The sequence below is a fragment of the Protomyctophum parallelum genome (assembly GCF_964188405.1).
Source record: "Protomyctophum parallelum genome assembly, chromosome: 15".
Classification (NCBI taxonomy): Eukaryota; Metazoa; Chordata; class Actinopteri; order Myctophiformes; family Myctophidae; genus Protomyctophum; species Protomyctophum parallelum.
The window spans coordinates 27,344,749-27,369,382 of NC_139710.1; the positions used below are offsets into that span (position 1 = coordinate 27,344,749).

The following is a 24,634-nucleotide window of genomic DNA, read 5'->3' on the forward strand; positions in this document are numbered from 1 at the left end:
GTTTCGAACAAAATGCCACAAATCACAAACAGTGTCCAATTTCCATGAAATTATATATATACATATTATTTCCACTAGGCCGAGGACGACATGCCACTATTTTTTACCCCAAATCAGCCTCACGGTGGCGCTATAACAGGCCAATTCCTGTTTTAACAACTTATGTATGCGCACTCCCTAGAGGCCATGGAAAAACTTTTTCCCTGCATCCCTCCACATCTGCCGGTTATAGCGCCACCATAAGGCCGATTTCTGCAAAACACATTGTTTCTGTTATTTCATCCAAATCTCACGCAAATCGGTACACATGATCTCTGTAGTCATGTGATCAAGAAGAGCCTGTTGGATTTCTCAGATTCTACACTGATTAGCTAAAATTGCCTTCCAAAGTTTTCAGGATGTCCTGCTCATCCAGAATTCTATCCTCAGAGATGCTATGAATGATCTGGCTCTGCATTTCCTCAACAAAATGAAGAAAATTGTTGCAAGAAAAACAAAAAAAACATGTTTATATTACTCCTAAACATTTTCCAAAACAGAACACACACTCATATCCTCCTGGTGGAGACCTGTGCCCAAAAGGGCACATTTTCTAGTTTTTTTCTTTTTTAGTTTGTTTTGTATTCATGGACATGTTTCTTTGAAGATTAGTGTCTGTGCTGCCATTTGGGTGAATGAAAAAAATGTGATTTTTTTTTAAGAATACTGTCGTAATGAAAAATCAATAAACATGTTTTAAAAAAAGAAACAATTACAACTATTACTACCGATACCACCATCTCTGCCATCATTGATATCATTCTCACTACTGTCCTATACCTCATAATTAATATAGGCTACTAATTATCCTGTGATATACTGTATTTAGACAAGAGAATACGCTTGAGCAGTAATTTGAATAGAGATATTTCTGCTGTGTTTGTGAACCTGTTGCTCCGCAAAGTGTTAAACAACCCATTTGTATATTAGTTACTGCGAGAGTGAGATCTAGCCAACACTATAGAGCGTCGCAGTCCCGCCCCCTTCCATGACAACGCCAGGCCCAAGAAATTAATCTCAATGCATTTTCCCCATAGACATTTCAAAAAGTATTTATTTAAACTCAAATCAGGACAACAAACACAATATTTTGGACCAAACAAATAATTACAAAGAAGAAAAACAACAGGGGCATTCTTCTCTAGATCTTTTGGGTGAAGATTCAGTGTATTGCTAACCCATTCAGGACGGGAAGTTCGGGAACCCCTTATGTTATGCTTTGGATATCTGCTATTTTTGAATGTGTCGCAAATGTGGGGGGGGGGGGGAGAGAGAGATTTTCAGATGGGGGTCGGCGGCCAAATACAGATAATTCTGGGGTCCTTGACATGAAAAGGTTGGGCACAGGAGGTGGTCTAGTAATAACTAGTGTCATCCAGTTAATAGACAACACAGAATTAACTATGACTTAATGTGCTCATTAAAAAAATACTTTTCGATCAAACCTGTGTAAAAGTACAGAATGAAACTGAATTTTGTAACTCCCTGCTTCTTTAATCCTTTCGGTGTTGCATACCCTAGTAACAGTAAGTCTTTGATTACAGCTACCCCATGTGGCCATAATAGCAATTTAATTCTAAAGTGAGTAGAATCTATAATTATCTCTATCAACAATATATATATCTTAAAATCTCTCTAATATACATCTTAAAAATGAAGACAATAATAATAATAATATATATAATACAAGAAAATCCCACCCCTTATTTCCTACACAGTAAAGAAAATAAATCCTCAGTGTTAATTTACCTTATCAATCTGTAACTCAGTCTGAATATAAAAAATGTAACATTTGAGTAAAATACTCTCTGAGAAGTCTTCTCTTATGGGGGTCCCTATGAAATGTTTGAGAACCAGAATTTGAACCAAAAGTATCCATATGTAGCCTCAGTGATCGGTTAAAAAAATAAAACAAAAAGCCTGGGCGAAGTAACCAGGAAATGTGGCATATAGGAGGTGGGAGTGAACCGTGTATCCCGGGGAGTGGAGGGGAGGAGGGCACATTGGTTGGTGAACCAATGGGGAGCCGGCGTCGGTTTCCAGAGTTAGATAGTCCATGAAAAACTCTTTCAGGCCAATCCATATGTAACTCAGACAGTGTTATGTCGGTGCACTCGGGATTTCACACACACACACACACACACACACACACACACACACACACACACACACACACACACACACACACACACACACACACACACACACACACACACACACACACACACACACACACACACACACACACACACACACACACACACACACACACACACACACACACACACGTGTTCTCTGCACTTTAGTGACGACGTTCCTCTCCTCTCACCATCTTAAGGTCCGTTCATACGGCGAGCGACTGACGCGCCTAGTAATTCATTTTCAATGATCCAGACGACAATGCGTGCGTCGCCCGCTCCCCGTCCGAAATTATCTTAATTCTCAGTGTTAATGGATCCATTTCACCACAGCGGTTCCGTCTCCTCTCAGTGGCGCTGCTGAAGCTGCAGGCTGCTGATGAACACGGCCTGCAGCTCGTGGATGTCCTCCGTGGTCTCGATGGGGATGCTGGGCCCGCCCGGGGAGCCCGCCGCCACCGCTGGCCCCGCCGCATCACTGGAGGAGGCCCGACTGGCACTGAGGTTGTCGCGATGGCGGTAAACCCCACCGCCCCCCATAGCCCCATGTAGCGGCTCATAAACCTCCAGATAGGGACCGGGGCAGTGGGGGGACAGACGGCCATGGGCTAGCTGCTGCTGTTGATGATGATGGTGGCGTTCAGACCCGGGGCTGTGGGACGGGCTGTGGGGCATCAGGCAGGTCTGCAGGCAGCTGTTGCAGCGCATGGCTCGGTGCAGGTCCAGCCGGGCGACCAGCGGCTTGCCGATGCCGACGCTCCTGGTCCAGTGCACGGTCTCGTCTCCCAGGGCTGCGAAGGCACCCTGGAGGCACACGGTGAAGACAAGCTCCTCCTGCGGCGAGGACATTAATCCCCATTAAGACCTGGAACGCAGCTGTGTCACTTTAACCACATCAACCATTATTTTATACTTATTTGATCAAATAAAAATCAGATATACAAGCTCATATAGCACGGCACAGTGCTGCCCTATGAGCTTGCAGATCTGCTATTTATCACAAACAACCAAGCCTGTGGTGACAACGGACCAATCCATAGGTCTGTAGACAGTAGATGGTCTGTAGGCATTCATGTTCTTGCCACATATTGACAATACTCAGCTGTCTGCACCACAGGTTGTTTTGACTGTTCAGCAGAGGCAGACATGGTCCTCTCTGTCACTGAACGACTGTCTCCTTGTAGCTGTTTCGCTCCGCCGCACGCCTCTCGTAAGAAAGAGTCAATCATTGTGAACATAGCCGATCGACAAGCTCCGCGAGGCGTTTGTAGTTCGGCTATTTTCACAATATTTAGTATTTAGTTTACGGCTATTTTCACAATATTTAGTATTTAGTTTACGAGTCAAACTAAATGTAATGCCTCCGGTTCCAAATGCTTGTCAGGGTGGGGGGAGTTCAAAGACTGAAAAGATTGGGAACCCTTGCTGTAGTGTGCGAGCCCAGCATTAGTATAGTGTCACTAGGTGATAATAATAGCATGTTTTGTACCCGGAGCTTCTGTAGGGAGCTCAGCCTGGTGTAGAGGCAGTGCTGGGGCAGGTTTCTGGTCAGGAGGTAGATGCCCGTCTCCTCTGGAGTCTGTCTGTTCATCTCTTTAGGATCCACATCAAGGTCCTGGAGAAAGGAAGGGTGGCTGTTAGCGCTTCAATTCAATGTACAAGTATTCACACTGTGTTTGGAATGTGCTTGGTCAGTGATGAGCATTATTAGGGCTGTTGATTACTTTCTGAGTGTGCACTAAACTAAGCACTCATTGTTAAATTAAACACTGCTGTAAACCCGAGGGGGGTGTCTGACCAGGGAGAAGTCAGTGACGTGAGCCTGGCAGAAGGACATGTCGTCAGGCTTCTTCACGATGTGGGTGTAGATCACCAGGACGTTGGAGAACTCGGCTGCGAAACCCAACTTGATCTGAGCTCCACAGTCAAAGTCCAGACGCATGGTCTCAGGGAGCTCTGGGACAAGACAGACAACAAGACCTGGGTTAAAAACAAAACGCAACACTCCAAATCCCTCTGACTGGAGATCAGTTAGCCCATTTTGACCTGAGATCAGATTCTAAAAATGTCTTCTACATCCTGACAGTTTTCTGTCAGTGGTTCTTCGATTTTTCTAAAATAGCAGACCTACAAGCTCGTAGCACGCTATGAGCTTGTAGATCTGCTATTTTTCAATAGCAGATAGCACACCAAAAGGCCCAAAATTGGTCTAAAAGATTATAAAATTATATCGGCCTACAGAAAAAACAAAGACCTTAAAGATTATCTAGTACACAGCAAGCTAAAAGAAATCAACACACCAGCACGCCAGGGACCAGAATACTTCAAACCCAAACAATTAGTCAAAAATAGAACTACAAAACGCGAGTTAGAGATGAAACAACAAATAACAACCAGAACCAGCAACTGCATTTACTTAATCACATGTGAAAAATGTGGTTTACAATATGTCGGAGAAACGGGTAAAACAATAGGTACAAGGCTGGGACAACACAGATACAATATTAACAATGGAAAAAAGACAACCACAAGGTTTGTGCAACATTTCATGGCTCACGGCATTGAAGCTCTAAAATGCGCTGGACTTCAACACAATCCCAACTGGACAGTAGGACAAAGACGTTTTAATGAAAAACAGTGGATTAAGAACCTCAACACGGATTTTCCTGGAGGCTTAAACATGCCTAAAATCAGATCTTGAACACAACAAAACTTAAACTCAGGATTAAACTGGAGAAATCTAAAAATTGGATCAGACTTCCTTCGGATACATGGCGAATGCATTTATTCCTTGCATTGTGCCTACACATAGGCACAGTGCACTGAAGTTTTTTAATTCCCCCCCTCCTCTCTCTCTCTCTCCCCCCCTCCTCCTTCTGGAAAGTAACAAATTATTGTCTGCTGTGTAATTTTTATAGAGGTATGGTATCTAAAGAGCACAAAGTACCTTTCTAAACGCACCAAGTATCGCGAGACTTCCCACCGTTTCTTGTCTGGCAGCAAAATATTGCGATACTTCGGAGCCAGAAACGATACCTGCTGCGGTTTAGATCCTCAGATAAAATTATATACCGGTACTGTGCACATCGAAAAGTAAGTGATTAGAAAACAACCTGTGATATGTCTTCTGTTATTTTCCAGAAGTGATTACTTTACAAAAGGTCTCAATTGTTCATAAATAATGTTTGTTATGAGCTGGTCCAGCCGGCTCCATTCATTGCCATGTATTCATTGCACTTCCGGTGTGAGTTTGGCTCCCATGAAAGTGTCATGGCGCAGCCCAGTCACGTGACCACCCTTCCTTCTCAGAGCTTCCTTGGTTGTATGTGATATTTTCTGCTGGGGTGGCGGCTCTGCTATTTATGCTCCCCATGGGGGGGGTTTATTGTATATCTATCTCCCTGCTCTTAATGTTTTATGTTGGTGCTTAATCGTGCCGAGCAGGGAGAAAGCCAGCAGAGCCGAACGCCAAGTCAAATATCATATGCACACTTGTTACTCATTCTGTAATAAATATTGGTAAATCTATTCGTGAGTTGTCTGACTGAACTAGAACATAACTAGGACCATAATTATGCAAGCTTCCACACTGCACACAATGTCACAACTAAGCACATGCTGGGCAATCAATCTGCAGCTGCGTTGGAGCAGAGAGAGATCTCATCCTACGTGCCGTGACAGCGGTGGTAAAGACACATGCGATAGGCGATATTCTGTATGGATAATGGCTATAATATTCTGTATGGATAATGGCTATAATCTGACTCTGACTATTAATTATAAAAGGCAAGAGATAGTTGGTCACGAATACAAGTGGCCGAAATGAGTTTTCTTCGACGGGTGGCTGGCATGGCATCTCCCTTAGAGATAGGGTGAGAAGTTCAGTCACACGAGAGAGACTCGGAGTAGAACCGCTGCTCCTTCGCCTGGAAAGGAGCCAGTTTATGTGGTTCGGGCATCTGGTTAGGATGCCTCTCGGGCGTCTCCCTAGGGAGGTCCTCGACGCACGTCCCACTGGGAGGAGACCCCGGGCAGACCAAGGCGCAGTTGGAGGAAATACATTGACCAACTGGCCTTGGAACGTCTCGGGATCCCCCAGGAGGAAGTCACTAATGTTGCTCTGGAGAGGGAAGTCTGGAGCACTTTGGTGGAGCTGTTGCCCCCGCGACCCGACTACAGATAAGAGGTTGAAGATGGATGGATGGATGGAAGAGATAGTTGTAGCTAGCTGAGGTATTGTCAACTAGCCTACCAGGTAGTGTGAACTATTCATAATATGTTCCACATCTGATAAAAATAACTGGATTTTGTTCATAAGTCGCTCTGAAGAGGATCCAAACTATATCGTTCAGCACTATCAGTCGTTATAGTTGTGCTGTGGACTGTGGATATACGCAATGATTTTTAAAACTACATATTTATAGATATCGTTATAGTTATCGTGCTTGGTGTGAATGGACCTTACCAGTTGTACTAGATTAGCACAGATATTTCCAGATATTAATGATGCATGTAACCGGTGCAGACAACCCGCTGTTAGCCTGTCACACATGTTTTGGTCATGCCCTAGGTTGGTGGACTTTTGGACAGCTATATTTCAATCATATTCTGACATATTGGGTGTACCTATCCCACCCAACCCGTTAACGGCCTTGTTTGGCATTCCCCCAGGGACTAACATTCCTCTACACCTTAAGAGAATAATGTCCTTTACCTCTCTTTTAGCCAGACGTCTTATACTCCTGAAATGGAAACAAGTTTCCCCACCTACACATAACGGATGGATAAAGGACGCACTATTCTACCTTAAGCTTGAAAAGATTAGATTCTCACTTAACGGTTCCATGACAACTTTCCAGCAAACAGTCCGCCCTTTGTTGACCATGTAAAAACCCTGACGGTAGTCCCAGAGATGAGCGATATTTGAACTATATAATGGTGAACGCATAGGCTTATGCATTGTACATGCGTCGTGTAAACCGGTGGCTGCGCGCACACACAGGTGGCTCCCCCCCCCCCTTTCTTCTCTTTCCCCTCCCTGTATTTTTCCCCTTCTCCAGTATTGTCTCTGCATTAGGGAAGAGTGGGTGGGCATCGGGGGTGGACGGGAGGAAAATGAGGGGTGCCATAAGACTTATGTATTAACAAATGTATATGCTGACATGAACAAGGACCCCACATGGGAGGGGAAAGAATGTAAAAAACCCAATAAAAAGATATTAAAACTAGAAAAAGTGCCCTTCTGGGCACAGGATAGGAATGTAGGACATTGCAGCTTGCCTTCATCTGGTGGTTGGATAAAAGGGCAACAAAAGTAAATAAAAACACTTTTCGGCCAGTTATAGTGCCACCTTGAGGCTGAGTTGAAATTGTTCATGTGGCATTTCGTCCTCGGCCTAGTGGGAATGTGGGTGCACAATTCCACGGAAATCACGCGATGTGTTCATGATTTGCAGCATTTTGTTTGAAACTGAGCACTCCTGTGAACTTTGGAAGCCAATCTTAACCAATCAGGATGGAGTCTGAGAAATCTGAAAGACCGGTTTCGTTGAATGGCTCTAGAGAGACTGTGTACCAATTTGCGTGATGTTTGGACAAAATCTGTAGGTGTACTGTGCAAAAACTTGTTTTGCACAAAGCGGCCTCCTGGTGGCGCTATAACAGGCCGTTCTGGAAAGTTTGGGGCAGAGGTTCATCGTTGGCATCCAGGGAGTGTGTGTGCAAAATTTGGCATCGACCGGGTTAACGGTGGCCGAGATTAGCTGCTCACGGACACACACGGACGGACGGACGGACACACGGACGGACAGACACACGGACGGACGGACAGAGTGCAAAACATACTCTCCCCCCATGCCTTCGGCCTGGTGGAGACAAAAAGAATGGTAATCGCCAAGTTGGGTTCATGCTTTAAGTTTATGGACTAATAACATCCACACAGATAGCGAGTTAGCACGCATGCATCTCACCGTGGACTTTAGCCCACTGGCGGCTGTGTGCCAGGGTCATGTCAGCGCTGTCGCCAGGCAGAACAGGATCGGTCAGCGCTCTCCTCTCCGATAGGCTGCTGCGGATCTCCAGGGCCTGCTTCCCCTTGGTGGCGTCGAACTGACCCATATCTGGACTCGACAGAAGGTTAACGTAATTCAAAGCAACGTGATGAACGACTCCTGCAGTGCACATGGTTTTCTTAACCAAATAACACCTGAGGCCAAATCTGCAAATGCCTTCTAAATCAGTAGTTCTCACACTTAAAAAAGAAAAAAATAAGAAATAGCAGATGTACAAGCTTGCAGCACGGCACGAAGTAACCCGATGTGATTGATAAATGGGGACTCTCTCTCTCTTGATTGGATGAAATTGGCAACCCATCTTAAATTTTATTTTCAGAGCTGGAGCAGCACTATAGCAAAATCGTATTGTTTAACCATAACATATCACACCAACTTTAACTTGCAATTACATTTTCATTTATCTTTATTTTTGAACATTTGCCGAGCTATTTTCGGCGAGAGAGAGATTTGGTGTGTAGAAGGAAAAAAGCGCAGCAAGATATACTGTAGATAAAGGGTTTAAGTGGTTAAATGAATAAAAAAAGGAAACCTTTTCATGAAACTCGATGGGAAATATGTATGTAGTCGAAGAGATGAATCACTTTTGAAGCAATGTCACGGTCAAAATGACTATACCACTCATATCTGAGGTGGAAATGACATATCTTTGGTGGAAGTGATATCCAATAATCCAACAATAGCACAGTGTTGGTGGAGGTATGTACCGGCACGTGTTAGATAATGTAGTATAGTGTAATCTTACCCTCAGCTACTCTGTCCAGCACCACTGTGATCTTCTCATCATCCAGAAGACGTTTCTTCAAAAACTTCACAAAGACGCCGTTGGTAAACCCACTGGAGCTCAGCTCGAACGCTTCAGCGTCTTGGCAACTGTGTAGCGACAGAGAGAATTATATACACTAGCCCTTACCCGTTGTGGGTGACCAATCAGAGCCTTTTTTTTTTTGCTGTGACATTGGAATCTGTTTGTAACCGCCCCCTTGGAAAGAAATCTTCCACACAGAAGTACCAGACTAATAGCTACGCAGCGATATTATTCTGGCCATGCCCGGATAATTTTCACTAGGGCTTATGTGGCATTTATGGTGAAGATAAACTTACGTAGCGTATCCGAAGACAATGTTAGCCGTGACCCTCAATACAATGTTTGGAGTGGTTTCATCGTGAATGTTCCTGAAATAAACATAAAGAAACATTATACAACAAAATAACAGAAATAAAAGGATGTGAAGCCGCCTTCCAGGCTGTGTTTTTTCCACGCACCTCTTCCTGCACATGTCCAGGAGGAAGACATTGAGGCCTGTCTCCTTCTCCTGCATCAGTTTGAGGATGCTCTGCACACACAGGCAGTTGGCAGAGCGGTATGGGTTTGGCGCGTCTACTGGCACCATGAAGCTGTTGCCATAGTTTTCATACCCATGGCCAGCGTAGTACAGCAACCCTAGGCATACATTAAAACAATTAGCCCATTTTGGGGCGGGAACCCCTTTTGGTGTTTTAAACATTGTTATAATTTTGCTATTGAAATTTTTTTTTTTTTTAATCGTGAAAATGTGCCTGAAATCTTTGAATATCTTTGAAATCTTTGCTACTGAGAGGGTCCCTGGAACTACATATTTTCAGATGGGGGTCAGCGGCCAATGTCATATATATTTGGGGATCCTTGACATGAATATGTTTGTTTAATAAAACTGTCAGGATTTAGAAGACTTATTTATTTATTTCGACGTCAGGCCTAAATGGGTTAATCACACTAGTCCATACCCATTCGGGGAAATGACATACCCAATCCCTCCCCTCTCTCTCGGCTCTCTCCCCCCCCTCTTCTCTCTCGCTCTCTCTCACCACGTGTTTATGTCTTCTCTCATTGTACAGTATAAGTTGCTTTGAGTTTCTGCAAAATGCTTCTGCAAAATGCTTCCAGTAAATCAATGTTTCATAATACCATACACTCCCTTGTGGAGCAGCAGCAGAAATTCATCCACGGCGTTCCTCATCTCTGACTCGCTGAGGTCCAGCAGCGACACGACCTTGAAGTTGAGCTGCTGCAGGAGGTTGGTGAGGTCGTACACGTCCACCATGGGGGCTTTGAGCTGGGGGTGGTTCTGGTAGGACAGATTGCCTATCAGCAGTGCCACTTTGTCAGCCGCTAACACGGGACATGCAGGGAGAGAGAGAGAGAGAGAGAAATGTGGTATTTGTTGTAGTAGTTGATCCCTGTGGGAAAATAACTTTTTCTGTATTTGCTAGCCAGCCCCAGGAGGCATTTGGGTAGCCTGGAAATCAGACGAATCTGCCCCCGAAGTTGTGGGGCACCAATCAAGGCAAATGTTTGGCCGGGTTTATCACCAGAAGCATTTTAGAAATCCACCCCTTGGGAGTGGTATTAGTCTGGCCATGCCAGGCTAGCACTTGGGGGGGAGCTTTTATGCGTTCAGCAGTGTCTTTTACTCAGGGATACTTCTAGCTCTGTTCCATAGCCTTCCTGCTTCGATTCTGCGAATTTCTGCCCTGCAGTAAGGCTATGCGACTTACCGGTTTAAATCGAAATCAGACCAGCCTCTCCTCTTTAGTGGAAATCTCATGAACGTTTGACCTACTCACCAATACAAACACGGGTTGTGTCAATAGAAAGCCTACTTTCCTTAGTGGACGCACTCTGAGCCCCCCACCAGAGGAAAAATATTCTCTATGAGGCAGTTCTCTGGGCAATATCAGTAGAGGGCGCAGTAGAGGGCGCAGCGGAGTAACTAAAAATGATTTTTTTTCCGGTGGAAACTAAATCCCCTTTTGGCCAAAAAGTACAGTTTATACGTGTGGTGGGGGGCCCAGAGTGCGTCCACTAAGGAAAGTAGGCTTTCTATTGACACAACCCGTGTTTGTATTGGTGAGTAGGTCAAACGTTCGTGAGATTTCCACTAAAGAGGAGAGGCTTGTCTGATTTCGATTTAAGATTTAAACCGGTAAGTCGCATAGCCTTACTGCAGGGCAGAAATTTGCAGAATCGAAGCAGGAAGGCTATGGAACAGAGCTAGGATACTTCAACACACAAAGCAAGGAGGAGCTGGGGATTGAACTGGATACCTTCCAGTTCCCATGTGACAGCTCTAATACCTGATTGTGCCCCTCTTCTATTAAAATAAAGCTATTTATGCACAAAGACATATCAGAATAGGTCTTAGAACAAAAACAGTGACCAGGTTGAGACAAATAACTAGGGGTAGCTTGCATGGCTGATCTATAACTTCATGTTGTATGGCAACAAATTATGCACTTATAGACTATTTTCAACATTTTTGAGAATGTTCAAATTGTTTTGGGGACGGCAGGTTGAAAGAGGTTAAGTCCAGGTTGAAGCTACAGTGGTCTACAGCTACACCATCCCCAAACCAACCAGTAGGGGTCAGCAATATTCTGATCAGGACATTATCCACTCCCAGGCTGACAAAAGATATCCGGCACAAAGCACTCACCATAAAGCTGTTCAGGTGAGTTATTTATGAAGAATTCATTGCCACCTGAGAATACAATAAGAGAAAATTAAACAAAATGGAAACACAACATGCCTTGATCTTTGGAAAGGAAATATTATGACAAAACCTTCAATGATTAAACTGCTACTTACTTTCTCCAAAGGCATAAATGTCATCTAGGGAAACAGAAACAGAAGTCAGCTCCATGTAACGTACAACAACAACAACTACTACTACTAACAAAGTACTACAACTAATACTACTACTACAACTTCTTTCTCTGTTAGAAATAACATCTGTGGATGAGTGCTTAAGTGAGTAGGTTGTTAGAAATCAACTCTGTGGATGTCCACTTCAGATCTGCAGCAAATAACAACTCAAAATGAAAGACAGAATGCAATTTCTTTAAATGGCATTGAAACCCAGTGAAATCAATCACTCATGCAAAACAACGAGAGCCCACCATCTGAGCACTGTGTTCTAGTTAGTATTATGAAGGACATTGACCCACATGCAACTACAAAGTTTAGTGTGTTGAATTACCAAGACGATTCTAAGTGATTACAGTTATTAAACGGAGCATAAGTGACATGTTTTAAAAGGTTAAAGCTCTATATTCTGACAGTAATCATTGCTGAGTCTTTCTTTGTTCAGTAACAGTGTTTCCTCGTCTCCCCAGCTCTTTAGAAAAGACACAATACATTTTCAGTTTGGGATACCAGTTTGGAAATCCAGTCAGGAAAAAGAACCCACAGAGATAATTGAACTGCTTCAGCTGTATAGAGTTCCAGTTTTGTCTGCCGATTCTTTTCGTATTTAATATTTTTTCAATTGTAAATTGTTTCAATTGTTTATCCTCGAGTCTAGTCTAGTGTAGTCTATCCTATGAGTTCTCCTGGTTGTATAAAATTGGTATCCTGACTTTTGACATTTATCAAAGACTTCTGTTTTACTAAAGTGCTGGAGAGACAGTGAGACACCCGTTATTGAATAAACACACTATAGCAACGATTGCCTTAACACCCCTTTAATCTTTTCATGCAGCAAAGTTTAACCATTTCCAATAGTTGTCTCAAAGTTTGAGCCAAGTGCCAAGCTTTTTCCACTCTACCTTCAGAGCACTCCATTGCTCCTGAAACCTGCACAGATATCCTTGGTCCTTACGGTCAAGAAGAAATTTAATTATCCGGTTTGTTTTGTTGATTTGATTTGCTAAGCTAACACATTTACATTGCCGTTTACTGGGACTGGAAATGATGGAAATTGCGTAGAACAAGATACGTTTTTACAGTACATAGTAGGGCATTAACATAAAAATCGACACTGTACACTGACACTGTAAATCAAAAATTGAGTAATCGTTAATATATTTTTTTTAATGATTATTATTATTTTTTTGCTTTTCTACAGCAGACATGCAGCTGTGAGCTCTGTTGTTTTGTTGGTAGTTCGCCAACTTCAGTACTAATCCATTCCTGGCTGATTGTTTTCATATCATATACAAGCCTACTGTACGTGGGTTTTGCCGTCACCCTCACTCGTGTAGGTGCGGTGTGCGGCGGACCGGCGGTGACACTAGCAGCATTCAAGACAGATTTTCTTTGGGAAAAGCATAATGCGATATGCCTCATACGCTCAATGGGGACAACTACAGTGTGTAAATACTTTTACTATACTGTAGTTTGTTCAACAAGTTAGATTGGAGACGTGTCGTCCGGTACAGTAAAGTATAGCAGGAGTTCCTCCTCACTCTGCCCAATATTATCCAGTTTGGTGACTACTACAGTAGCTTGTGATGTCATGTTTCTTCATGCTTATCCAACAAAAGTGCAGGTGTGCCGCGTGCAGCATTATTAAAAACAAACAGCTATTCCGCACGATCATAGTTATAATAGTCGCGATGGAGTTAAGTAGTTGATCATCTGATTCATAGCCTGGCAGCCTGCTAGCTAGAAAACCTAGTATGTAATCATAACCTCCTCCTAGCTTGTAGCTCCTTCTAAAAACCAAAGGAACTGTGGTTGTAACTTGTTTTTTTTCATACAACATTTAGGGTTGTATGAAAAACATCGCATCGTTCTCCAACTGAACAAACATTGTGAACAACGAAACATGCTATGCTGCTCCGTAGAAAGGTCTTGCGCATCAAAGAATAGCAGATCTACAAGCTCACAACGCGTCCATCCGTGAGTCATTGTGGACTTGCAACTTTGATTTGAAACAGCTGAGCTAATTTCGGCCAATCAGAGCGGCATTCAGCGTAATCTACAGTTTGACTGTTTTATACGCTTAACCCGCATTTTAATCAACCCCCCTTCACTGCCGAGATTGTTGTATTACCTTTAGAGCATACGCTGAATTATTTGGTATTTTAATCCGCGAAAATCGAGCGAAAAAAGCTTCCTCCGTTTGTTATGAACGATCGCACCACCCGCCATCTTGGTACACCCGGAAGACGCAGCACAGGACCCTCCTCCATGAGGCGTTGAACCCCATTCGTTTGCATTGGCCTCAATTTCCCAGAAGCCCTAGCAGCCCACAGCATGTGACGATTTCCGGTTTCATCAAAACAAATGCATCTACTCTCTTTCTCCGCGGCGAAGACGGATTTTCTATTTATTTATTACATTACGGCGGATTAAACACATAAAACAAAAGTCTGGATTAGCGTGGTTGGCAGCGACAGTAACCTGGAGTAATCCATTCCCGGCACGGAAACTGTTAAGAGAGTAGCGACACTAGCGTTGACTCCCACTGTAACAATGGAATGCGGAAGTGCTCATTCTATCTCAATGGGATAGTTCCAATGTTTGGAACTATAGGCCATAGGTACCCGCTTTGTGGAGAGATCAGTGTGTCGCCACTCTCTTACTATTCCACTTGGCCTGCATTCACCGGCTCTGTTTTGCATTTAATCCTTCACTCGCTGGCTGTTTCAAAACACAATGTTTTAATGCTTGATTGGATGGAACAAATATCATATTTTACCGCCGACTAATCGACTATAAATCGATTTTGATGGTAGTCGAGTCGACTATCAAAAATCACGTTTGGTTAATGCCCTAGTACATAGTGTAAGTTTTGAACTGAACATTTGTTTCCATTTGGCCTCCCAATTTCGGGCATGTCATAAATTCTTCAAGATCACAATGCGTTGCTTGTAAAGCTCAATTTTCACTTGAACTGAACATTTGTTTCCATTTGGCCTCCCAATTTCGGGCATGTCATAAATTCTTCAAGATCACAATGCGTTGCTTGTAAAGCTCAATTTTCACTAACACTATATTTTCTAGCTAATTAATCACATGGGAAGAATGCCTGCAGTCTTTAAGGACCTATTAACACACAGGATTGTACAGTGCATAACATAACATAACATAACAAGACGTACCTATCAAAACGTCCACTTCACTGCTCCACATTCTCTCAGTGTTACTGCTGATCTCACAGCGGTACCTCCCCTGGTGGTCCTGCATCACAAACGGGATCTGTGGAAATGCCACACTCCCTCCAGTCAGGCCAGAGATAAGCCTAATTTATGCTCCGTCGCAGGACCCCGAAGACCTAGAAGCTTGTTAGGCCTGCTATTGTCAATATGAAGCTGGCTTTATGATTTGTGTTTGTCGTTTGATCTCCGTTTAGTTTTTAGTTTTTGGTTTTAGTTTTAGTTTTAGGGATACAATTTACAATTTAGGCATTTAGCAGACGCTCTTAATCCAGAGCGACTTACATTTAAGCAAGAACAAAAGCATGGGAATACATCACATAAAAGTATTTATCATGAAACATGCGTAAGCTAAGAAAGTAACAGTGGAATATCTATATAATGAAACTATACATACACTATACATATAAACTATACATATTTACTACTATGCTATACATATGTACTATGGCGTGCTATGACTATATACAATACAATTATAGTGCTGTCTACATAACATGCTATAAGTCTGTATCAAATGCTATCTAAGCCAACATAAATGCTATCTAAGGGGTTAGGGTAAGTGCTATGGGCCATGATGGGATGGATTAGTTTTAGTGTCTATGTATGATACAGTATTATGTCCGGACAATGAACAATGACATGAATTGGTGGCGGTCCTCCTCTCACCGTCAGTTTCCTCTTAGAGGCGTTGGGGAGGGGGACTCCGTTCCTGTGCCACTGGTAGCGAGGGATGGGCTTCCCTACAGCTCCACACTCCAGCTGTAAAGTGTCTCCCAGCAACTGACGCTGGGCCTGGGGTTGGACCACCACCCTCAGTCTGCCTTCCAGGGAATGGTAGCTCTGACCTGGGTGACAAGGAAGAAGAATCAGTTCGGCTATATGCCTTGACCCACATCTCTGGAATCCAAAAACTGTAAAGATATGGCTAAGTAAGCCACACAGCTGCAGCAATTATACAGTATTGTCAATACCGTTTTAACCTGAAACGGAAAACAAACTACAAATCAGCATACAGTTTCATGCCCGTGAGAACTCAAACCAAATGGACCCTAACATTTGTACACTCTTGGCGTTACAGAGGGAGAAATTAACACAGAGGATCTTTTATGTTGTTGTAGCCTATGTTCTTGTCATCCCCTGTAAAACAAAGATATGCATTTCTTGATCAAAAACAAAAAACTATTTGCACTAATATTATTGGGAATTCCCAGTACTATTGTTGGGAGGCCAATATCCAGATGTGGACTAAAGATCTCATCTGGGTTTATTTTCCCCATAACGGCTGTTTTTATAGACTTCAGTGGTCCGGCCTCATTGAAGCTGCAATTTAGAACTTTTATGTCTTACCCAGGTCTCCCGAGTGATTCACCAAACATCTAGCACTCATCCAAGAGGGAATACCCACTTTTGAACAAATCACAAAAGTTCAATATATCCCTGGTTCACAAATGTACAGAATAGATTCTTGCCCTTTCCTTTCAGTCTCCAGCACCAAACAGTCTAGACTCCATCCTACTAGGTATAAAGAGGTAATTAGCACAATATACTACGTCCTCAACTAGCAAGTCACAACCCAGTTTTATACTTCATTTTACGAAGAGACAATCTAAAGCTTGCAATGTGTTACGACGCGTTGTGAGCTTGTAGATGAGCTATTTGTTCAAAGTGTGTGAACATTTTTAAACATTTCTGCCTATAGTGACATTTCCAAAAAAACTTTGAAAGTGGTCAAGCAAATCCTGGTCTCTAAACTGCCTCCCCCTGGCCAGCCGGGGGCGCCAGATGGAGGGGAAAGGAACTGGTTGGAATAACATGTTCCTTCCACGCGCTACGTCCAACCAGGGAAACTCCCCCCCTGTCAGGTGTAAAGGAGCAACTTGGACACTCAGGCATGAAGGAAGCATGATATTCAAGTCCATGTGTCGTCGCTCACCATGACACGTGGCAGTGTCCAGGACGTCCACCTGAGCCCACTGGCTGAACTCAAAAGCATCGCCACAGTTGACCCTGCAGATGTAATAGCCTGCATCCTGCAGTCGGACAGGACTAATCATCAGGTCTGGGGCGAAGCTGTTGGGTACCTGTGGGCAGGTGAAATACCAATTACATTGTTATTATTTATTAAATGGCAGTGAAAACAGAGGTTGTCACATTTGACGTGAAGCTGAACAGACAGATATGATGTGAAAATGCCCAACATGAACACCCAAACTTGAGATTATCTTCTGCAGTATATTACTGCTCATGTCATATTTCAATACTTGACTGCAAATATATCCAACCCATTCAAACTCATCAATATGCACTACTAGAGACACTAGTAAATATAATAGAATAATGTGCACTGGGCACTGGGTAAGTAAGGTAAGGTAAGGTAATTTTATTTATAGAGCGCCTTTCAAAACAGTTGTTACAAGGTGCTGTACAATAAAATAAAAGGAATAAAACAAGAACATCTCAATAAAAAAATAAACCAACAATGAAATAAGAAACAGAGCAGCAAAGCCAGTACCTAGAAATAGATCAAATAGAAAAGAAATTGAAGCAATCACTGGAGCAAACCAAAATGTTTCCGGTACAAATTAGTTTTTAGTAGCTTCTTAACCCATTCTGACCTGAGATCAGATTCTAACGCACAGAAGAATGGTGGTTCTTTAACGCATTTTGACCTGAGATCAGATTCTAAAAATGTCTTCTAAATCCTGACAGTTTAAAAAAATAGCAGACCTACAAACTTACGAGTTTGTAGGTCTGCCGAGTGTGCCACTCGTTGGCGCACTATGAGCTTGTAGATCTGCTATTTTTCAATAGCTAAAGCGTAACACCAAAAGGGGTTCCCGCCCAAAATGGGTTTTAAAGATGCCAAAAGACACAGCGTTTCTCAAGTAGAGTGGTAAGTCATTCCACAGCGTAGGTGCAACAAATGCGTAAGCTCGATCTCCTTTGATTCGCAGCTTAGTGGCGGGGATAATGAGAAGACCTTTGTCTGGAGACCTAAGTTGTCTCATATTCACCTTGGGGTGCACCAGTTCATTTAAATAAATTGGGCCCAGCCCATGAAGAGATTTATAATTAATTAATACAATTTTAAATTGAATTCTGGAATCGATTGGAAGCCAATGCAATGCTATACGAGAAGTATATCTGAGAGTTTACAAATGTTTATGAATAGATACATTAACACTGATTATATTAATGTTTAGCTTACCTCCTCTTTAGTCTTGAACCACTGATATTGTACAGGGGTCTTTCCAACAGCGTAGCAGCTAAGGCGAAGCTTGTGGCCAGAGATGAGAGAGACAGACTGGGGCTGAACGAGGATCTGAAGACCTGTGTGTTCACATGTGTTGTCGTTTTAGCAACTACCTGTACTGTTCACAAGCCTGCTAATAAAGTATTCAATCAATAAATCAATCAATCAATCACAGACTAATGCTATAGACGAATCCACAGAGGGGTGCCCTGGGCACAGCCATAGCTGCGATGTACCATTAAGCACAGCTTTACACCGCAGCACTCATAGGCTACACATGGCCTACATTGCACTGCTCCATGGAATCAACTTTATTTTCAACTTCATTAGGAGAGACATGATGAATTGACTCCATTTGTAGGAGAGAGAAAATGCACTTTAACCACTTTCAAACTCACAGTGGATCAATTGAGGCTTTAACCTTTGCTTTTTTATATACGTATGAAATATCAGAGATTTTGGAAAATGCTTCTGAACACAACACATTCTTAAAATATTGCCAAATCAAAGGGGGCGGCAGTGGCTCAAGGGTAGAGTGACCGGATGGGAACCATTCGCAGTTCGATCCCAGGCTCCCCCAGAGTTAGGCTCAATCCCAATTACTCCCTTCGTCCTGGCCCTTAGCCCTTGCCCTTGCTTATGCGCGTTCACGTGAGGGGGAAGGGTTATCTCAATTGTCTTTGGATGGAGGGGTAGGGCTGAGGGTTAGGGCTAGAATCCCCTTCATTTGAAGGGATATCTCGGCGGGACTTCAAACGGAGCAACATCACTGAGTGCTGAAAGGCGGACGAGGTAAGAAGCCTTTTATGTCCTTTATTATGGAAAAATATTATAATAACCAATATTATTTGAATGTATTAACAATCTGCATCGCCAAAAATATCGCAATCTCTAGCAAAGGTTAACGTTACCTCACGTGAACTAACGATATGATACGGCGTTGCATTCATACAACGTTACCCATTGATTTGGCGCCGCATCGGCGCTTTATTATTTTTTATGTATCGCCGGTGCGCCGGTGATACAACTCGGATGCAAGCTAGCTTATTAGCAGGCATCAGTCCCACCCCCACAGTCTCCACAGTTTTGGAGCTCTTAAAATCCGCGAAATAGCCTACTGTACCTACATAACGCTGTCACTGCATAACGTTGGCTAATCGCTGCAGTGATAGCTGTGGTTTTATCATGACCAATGTTAAGCTAATCCCCACAAGTTGCAAAACTTACATAACTAATTAGCAATGGTGTTGTTTTTTTTCCACAGGCAAACCAGCTATGGAACAGACTGCAAGCTGCTGTACAGACTGTACATTGGATGGAGATGAATCACGATGGCATTTTCATTGATAGAAAATGACTCTGTTCTTAATGATATTAAAAACAATGAACACAGTGACCACAGCCCCTTCTTTCTATACTGTAAATTGTTTTTCCTTTTTCTAACCCTGTATATATATCTGTACCCATGCTATACAAACTGTTAATACAATAATAATCAATGAATCAGGTACAACTGAGCAGGTGTCAGAATGAGCTATATCTAGCTGAATTACATTCTGCATGGTGGGCTACCAACATGAGACAAAATTACAATATATTTATTTCATCATAACCACAGCAATGTTATATTTACGTTCCATCTCTACAGCTTAAATCAAATGGAAAGTAGTTTCCAAAGTGGGTTATGGGCTAAATGATAGTTTGTACACTCTCAGAGTTAATTAACATTGATTTTACAACATAAATTGGGGGTCCTAGAGACAGAAATGCCATCAAAGTTTGGGGACCACTGGCCTGTAGTGAGCTTGCAGATCAGCTATTTTCTGAGAACAGGTTGTATATCAATATCTACAAGGGACGTTCAATATTTAGGGACGTTCCAATTCCTAGGGGGATGATTTATCTCCCTACCCCTTGACACTCATTATGTAGGGACAAGGGGAAGGGGCAAGGGCTGAGGGGTAGGGTTAAAAAAGGAATTGGGAAAGGGCCTTAGTGTCAAAGTGTCTTTGAGCAAGACTCTGAACACCTAATTGCTCCTGATGTGCAGGTTGGTGGCTTGCATGGTTTCCTCCGGCATCAGTGTGTGAATGTGTGTGTGAATGGGTGAATGTAAAGCGCCTTGGATAAAGGCGCTATATGAATGCACCATTTACTTGAACAATAATAACAGAAAACACGACCAGCCTATCTTCAAGACAGTAGATACTAGGCTGTGCAACATACTTCCATAGAAGACATGCTGGCTTCTATGGAATCCAAATGATAATTGATCTGAAATCAGTCGTGGAGACTGAGGACTTTAATCCATGCATATTATTGCAAGAGAAGCCCTTCAGAAAAGTACACGTACATTAAACATTGCATTAGACTACAACATTGTAATACAAATCAATAGTAAAACTCCTAATGTGGTTGACAGTAATAATGAATTGCATTTTTATGGCGCTTTTCTATGCACTACATGCCTACTCAAAGCGCTTTACAATGGTTCATTCAGTATACATTGGGAGGTGAAGCGGCGAACAGTCGACGCCAGCGTCCTCACTTCCCACCCCCAATCCAACCCTTGATGCTGAGTGTCAAGCAGGGAGGCACTGGGTCCCATTTCTTTGTCTTTGGTATGACCTGGCCGGGAATCGAACCCCGACCTCCCAGTCTCAGGGCGGACACTTTAACCACAAGGCCACTGAGCTGGTAATGAGTAGTACAGAGTAGAGTAGACAATACAATTCTAATTCACCTGGCGGTTTGAGGTACTGGATCGCCTCCGAGTTGCCAATGGTTTGCATGTAGTCCAGCAGGTGACCCATGGTACACCCCCGCTCTCCCAGGAGTCTGAGCAGCGCACGGCTGGGACTGCCCTCGATGTCCAACACCTTCAGAGAGCACATCTCCATGTCGTCTGAGCTACGAGGAGAGATTCAACAACTTCAGAAGAGTAGGCCTATAGTTCTCAAACTCCTATGCCAAGGACCACCAAATTGATATGTATTGCTGCCCCCGCCCCCCCATCTTAAAATGTGAACATTTCTGTTTGAAAATAAAATCTAAATTATTCAAAAGATTTTCAAAGATTTTCAAAGATTTTCAAAAATATCAGGTTCAAGCTTGAACATTGTTATCAACATATAAATTATAAATGGATAAAGTGGTTACAACAGTGATGCCGTATTAACAAATGTTTGACTGGGGGGGATGTGGGGATGGCTCAGGACCTCCCCTTTGAGAATCACTGCTTTAGAGATCTCCATTACACTACATCAACTTTATTGTCACATCACTGGTTTATAGATGTAAAACAGTTGGGTGAAATTCAATGACATGATAATTAAACGACAATTTACGTTTTAGGCAGGGTTTTAGCCTTTTAGTGACATAGCAGCCTCTGACAGTCTAATTGTCTAGTGTTCAACAATACACATTCATTGTATTTATAATGTTCAACAATACACATGCATTGTATTTATGTTGTATTGTATGCTTGTGACATGTAGATTCTCAGTCCCACAGACTGCACATTCCGCTGTGACATGGAATCAAATGCTTGTGTTTATCTGCACAGCTGTTATTGTCTCCACCAGGCCGAAGGCATGGGGAGAGAGTATGTTTTGTACTCTGTCCGTGTGTGTGTCCTTCCAAACTTTCCACACACACTCCCTGGATGCCAATGACGAACCTCTGCCACAGATATTCCTCAACGGCCTGTTATAGCGCCACCATGAGGCCGATTTAGGCAAAACACATTTATGTAGATTACTCGTACACATTGTATCCATACATCACACAATTCGGTATACACTATCTCCATAGTCATGTAATCAACACGGAGTGGCACCATTTCCTATCTTCCATCCTGATTGGCTAAGATTGGCTTCCAAAGCTCACACGATTGGTCCGTTTCGAAAAAATGCCACAAATCACAAACACAGTGTGCAATTTCCGTGAAATTATACACGCACATTTCCACAAGGCCGAGGACAACATGCCGCAATTTTTCCCCCCAAATCAGCCTCACGGTGGCGCTATAACAGGCCAATTCCTGTTTTTAGCTATAACTGCATGATCTGTATACAACTTATGTATGGCACTCCCTAGAGGCCATGGAAAAACATTGTCCCTGCATCCCTCCACATCTGCCGGTTATAGCGCCACCATGAGACCGATTTCTGCAAAACACATTGTTTATGTGTTAGTCGCACAGATTTCATCAAAATCTCACGCAAATCGGTCCACATGATCTCTGTAGTCATGTGATCAAGACGAGTCTGGCCCGTTTCGTTCAAAATGCTGCACATGTCCTGCTCATCCAGATATGCTATGAGTGATCTAGGGCTCTGCATTTCCTCAACAAAATGAAGAAAATTGTTGCAAAAAACTTAAACAAAATGTGCAGCTGCACAGCAGCAGCTGCACAGGGGCATGTGGGGGGGGGGGGGGGGGGGGGTATAAATGGCATTAAATTGGGGTCAGTAGCCTCTGCATGTCAAACTTGACTTGGTGAGATCTGCCTCTGAAAATCTTTTGCAGGTAGGACAGTCAGTGTTTCCCTAGTCTCTCAAGACAGTTGCCTAGGGGAGGCGCTGTTTTCTCGAATATTTGACGATGGGATTCTCAGATTGGTGTTTCCCAAACTGGAAACCTGGACACTAGGGACATGTGTGCACATGGACAACTGCCCAGTTGTCCTGGTGCCCACATGTCCCAGTGCCAACATGTCCCTAGTGCCCAGTTGTCCTGGTGCCCACATGTTTTGGTGCCCTGAAAATGCCCAGAAAATCATTTGTTTTCTTCTGAAATGCATTTTACTGGTAAAAAATAAGGAAACCAATGTAATTTATTGCAATGGTTGCCAGTTATATTCCAGTGAAGTTGTACTATTTGCCTATACCTTATTGTGTTCGGGGTTGGTCGTGTCCGCGCTATGGGGGGGGGCATTAAAAATGATCTGCACAGGGGCACTCATGGGGGTTAATCTGGCCCTGCCCAGAAGGGCACTTTTTCTAGTTGGGGGATACGCCTGTGTAGTGTGGTGTGGTCAGTGCCTGAAGAGCTGATTACATATTGGGGAACATCTGCGTGGATTGCTTGTACATTGTACACGGGTGGAGACTGTAGACTATAAAGGGTCCAACGGTCCAGGTTCAGTTGCGTGAGGGCGGGTCCGGTTACACCGGTGCCATTACATGGGGATCGAGAGAGGCTGTATCTCTCTATTATGTTGTTTGAGTTGCCTTTTCTTTAGTTGTCATTCACTATATGCCAGGCATCCAGGCCAGGGAAACATTATAAACTTGTAAGGCACCTGTAAGCCTGCCTCCTGTGGTCTTACACAATACACACTCTGCTTACAGCACCCTACACATCTGTAAATCCAAAACGAGAGGTCATGCGACTCATGCCGTGCTACAAAAAAGGGAAGAAAAAAAAAACTAATACATAAAATAGATCTACGTGAATCTGGAAAAGTTAAACATATATTAAGTAAAAAGTTTTACCTGACTCTAAAGCGTCTATCACCGCCCACTATCTCTCCGAGTTTACGCCATCCTTTGTCGGTAGTAGTTTGGTCCAGGATTTCACAGAGCCTCCGCAGAACGGGCTCCTTCAGGAGGCTGAGGTTCGCAGAGCGGTCGCACGAGTCCGTCATCTCGGCTTTAATCTATCGATCACTGACCATCATCGATAAACTGACCGGTACTAAAAACTAGACAGATTCATTTACTTCCTGAAAGAAAAAAAAAGACAACACGCCCACACGAGTTGTTTCGGCTGGTGAAAAAAATAACTGATCTACAAGGTAACACCGCGTCGCACTTAGAAGGGTTGTCAGCGTGTAGATCAGTTATTTTCCACCAGCAGCAGCCGCTTCTGCGCATAGCTTCGACGCTCACCAGTGGCACCATGAGTGGGACGTGCAGGTACCACGGTGCATATCACATAGCCAGGAGGGACAGTCGATCGTCATTGGCTGGCTGGTTGCCGAGCAACCTCTGGATTTATCTGATAATTTCCTGGCCTTTTTGATTGATTGATTGATTGATTGATTGATTGATTGATTGATTGATTGATTGATTTGTATGATGATGATGATTTATTTAATAGTATTGCAGAATGGGTACATTTCAAACGAAGGTTTTGGGGGGAAATCATGTTCACAAAAACTAGAGCTCAAACATTAACTTAAGTTACTATAGTTCAGCCCTGGA

General features: G+C 43.2%; 1 protein-coding gene across 3 annotated transcripts; it reads right to left on the reverse strand.

Moving 5' to 3' along the window:
• Positions 1 to 2,431: 2,431 nt before the first annotated feature.
• Positions 2,432 to 24,127, reverse strand: malt1 (MALT paracaspase 1). Of its 3 annotated transcripts, none has more exons than XM_083784010.1 (17): positions 23,924 to 24,127; positions 21,169 to 21,335; positions 18,381 to 18,502; positions 17,106 to 17,253; positions 15,839 to 16,017; positions 15,116 to 15,212; positions 12,836 to 12,883; positions 11,877 to 11,900; positions 11,725 to 11,769; positions 10,197 to 10,400; positions 9,515 to 9,692; positions 9,353 to 9,424; positions 8,994 to 9,121; positions 8,147 to 8,296; positions 3,976 to 4,133; positions 3,667 to 3,792; positions 2,432 to 3,011 (listed from the first exon to the last, which is right to left on the reverse strand). In XM_083784010.1, the coding sequence occupies exons 1-17, from the start codon at positions 24,073 to 24,075 to the stop codon at positions 2,526 to 2,528; spliced, it is 2,484 nt and encodes an 827-aa protein (XP_083640136.1). In that variant the 5' UTR covers positions 24,076 to 24,127; the 3' UTR covers positions 2,432 to 2,525. The 3 variants fall into 3 exon arrangements, with proteins under 3 accessions (XP_083640136.1, XP_083640138.1, XP_083640137.1); XM_083784012.1 differs by having other exon boundaries at positions 21,169 to 21,330; positions 23,924 to 24,065; XM_083784011.1 differs by lacking the exon at positions 12,836 to 12,883.
• Between the last annotated feature and the right edge of the window lie 507 nt (positions 24,128 to 24,634).

Excerpts from the sequence above, each read along its gene's own strand:
- malt1 (XM_083784010.1), bottom strand. The coding sequence starts at position 24,075 with ATGACGGACTCGTGCGACCGCTCTGCGAACCTCAGCCTCCTGAAGGAG. Across the intron at positions 9,122-9,352 it reads ATTGTCTTCGGATACGCTAC|TTGCCAAGACGCTGAAGCGT; the intron begins GTAAGTTTATCT and ends GTCGCTACACAG. Across the intron at positions 8,297-8,993 it reads GCTGGACAGAGTAGCTGAGG|ATATGGGTCAGTTCGACGCC; the intron begins GTAAGATTACAC and ends TGTCGAGTCCAG.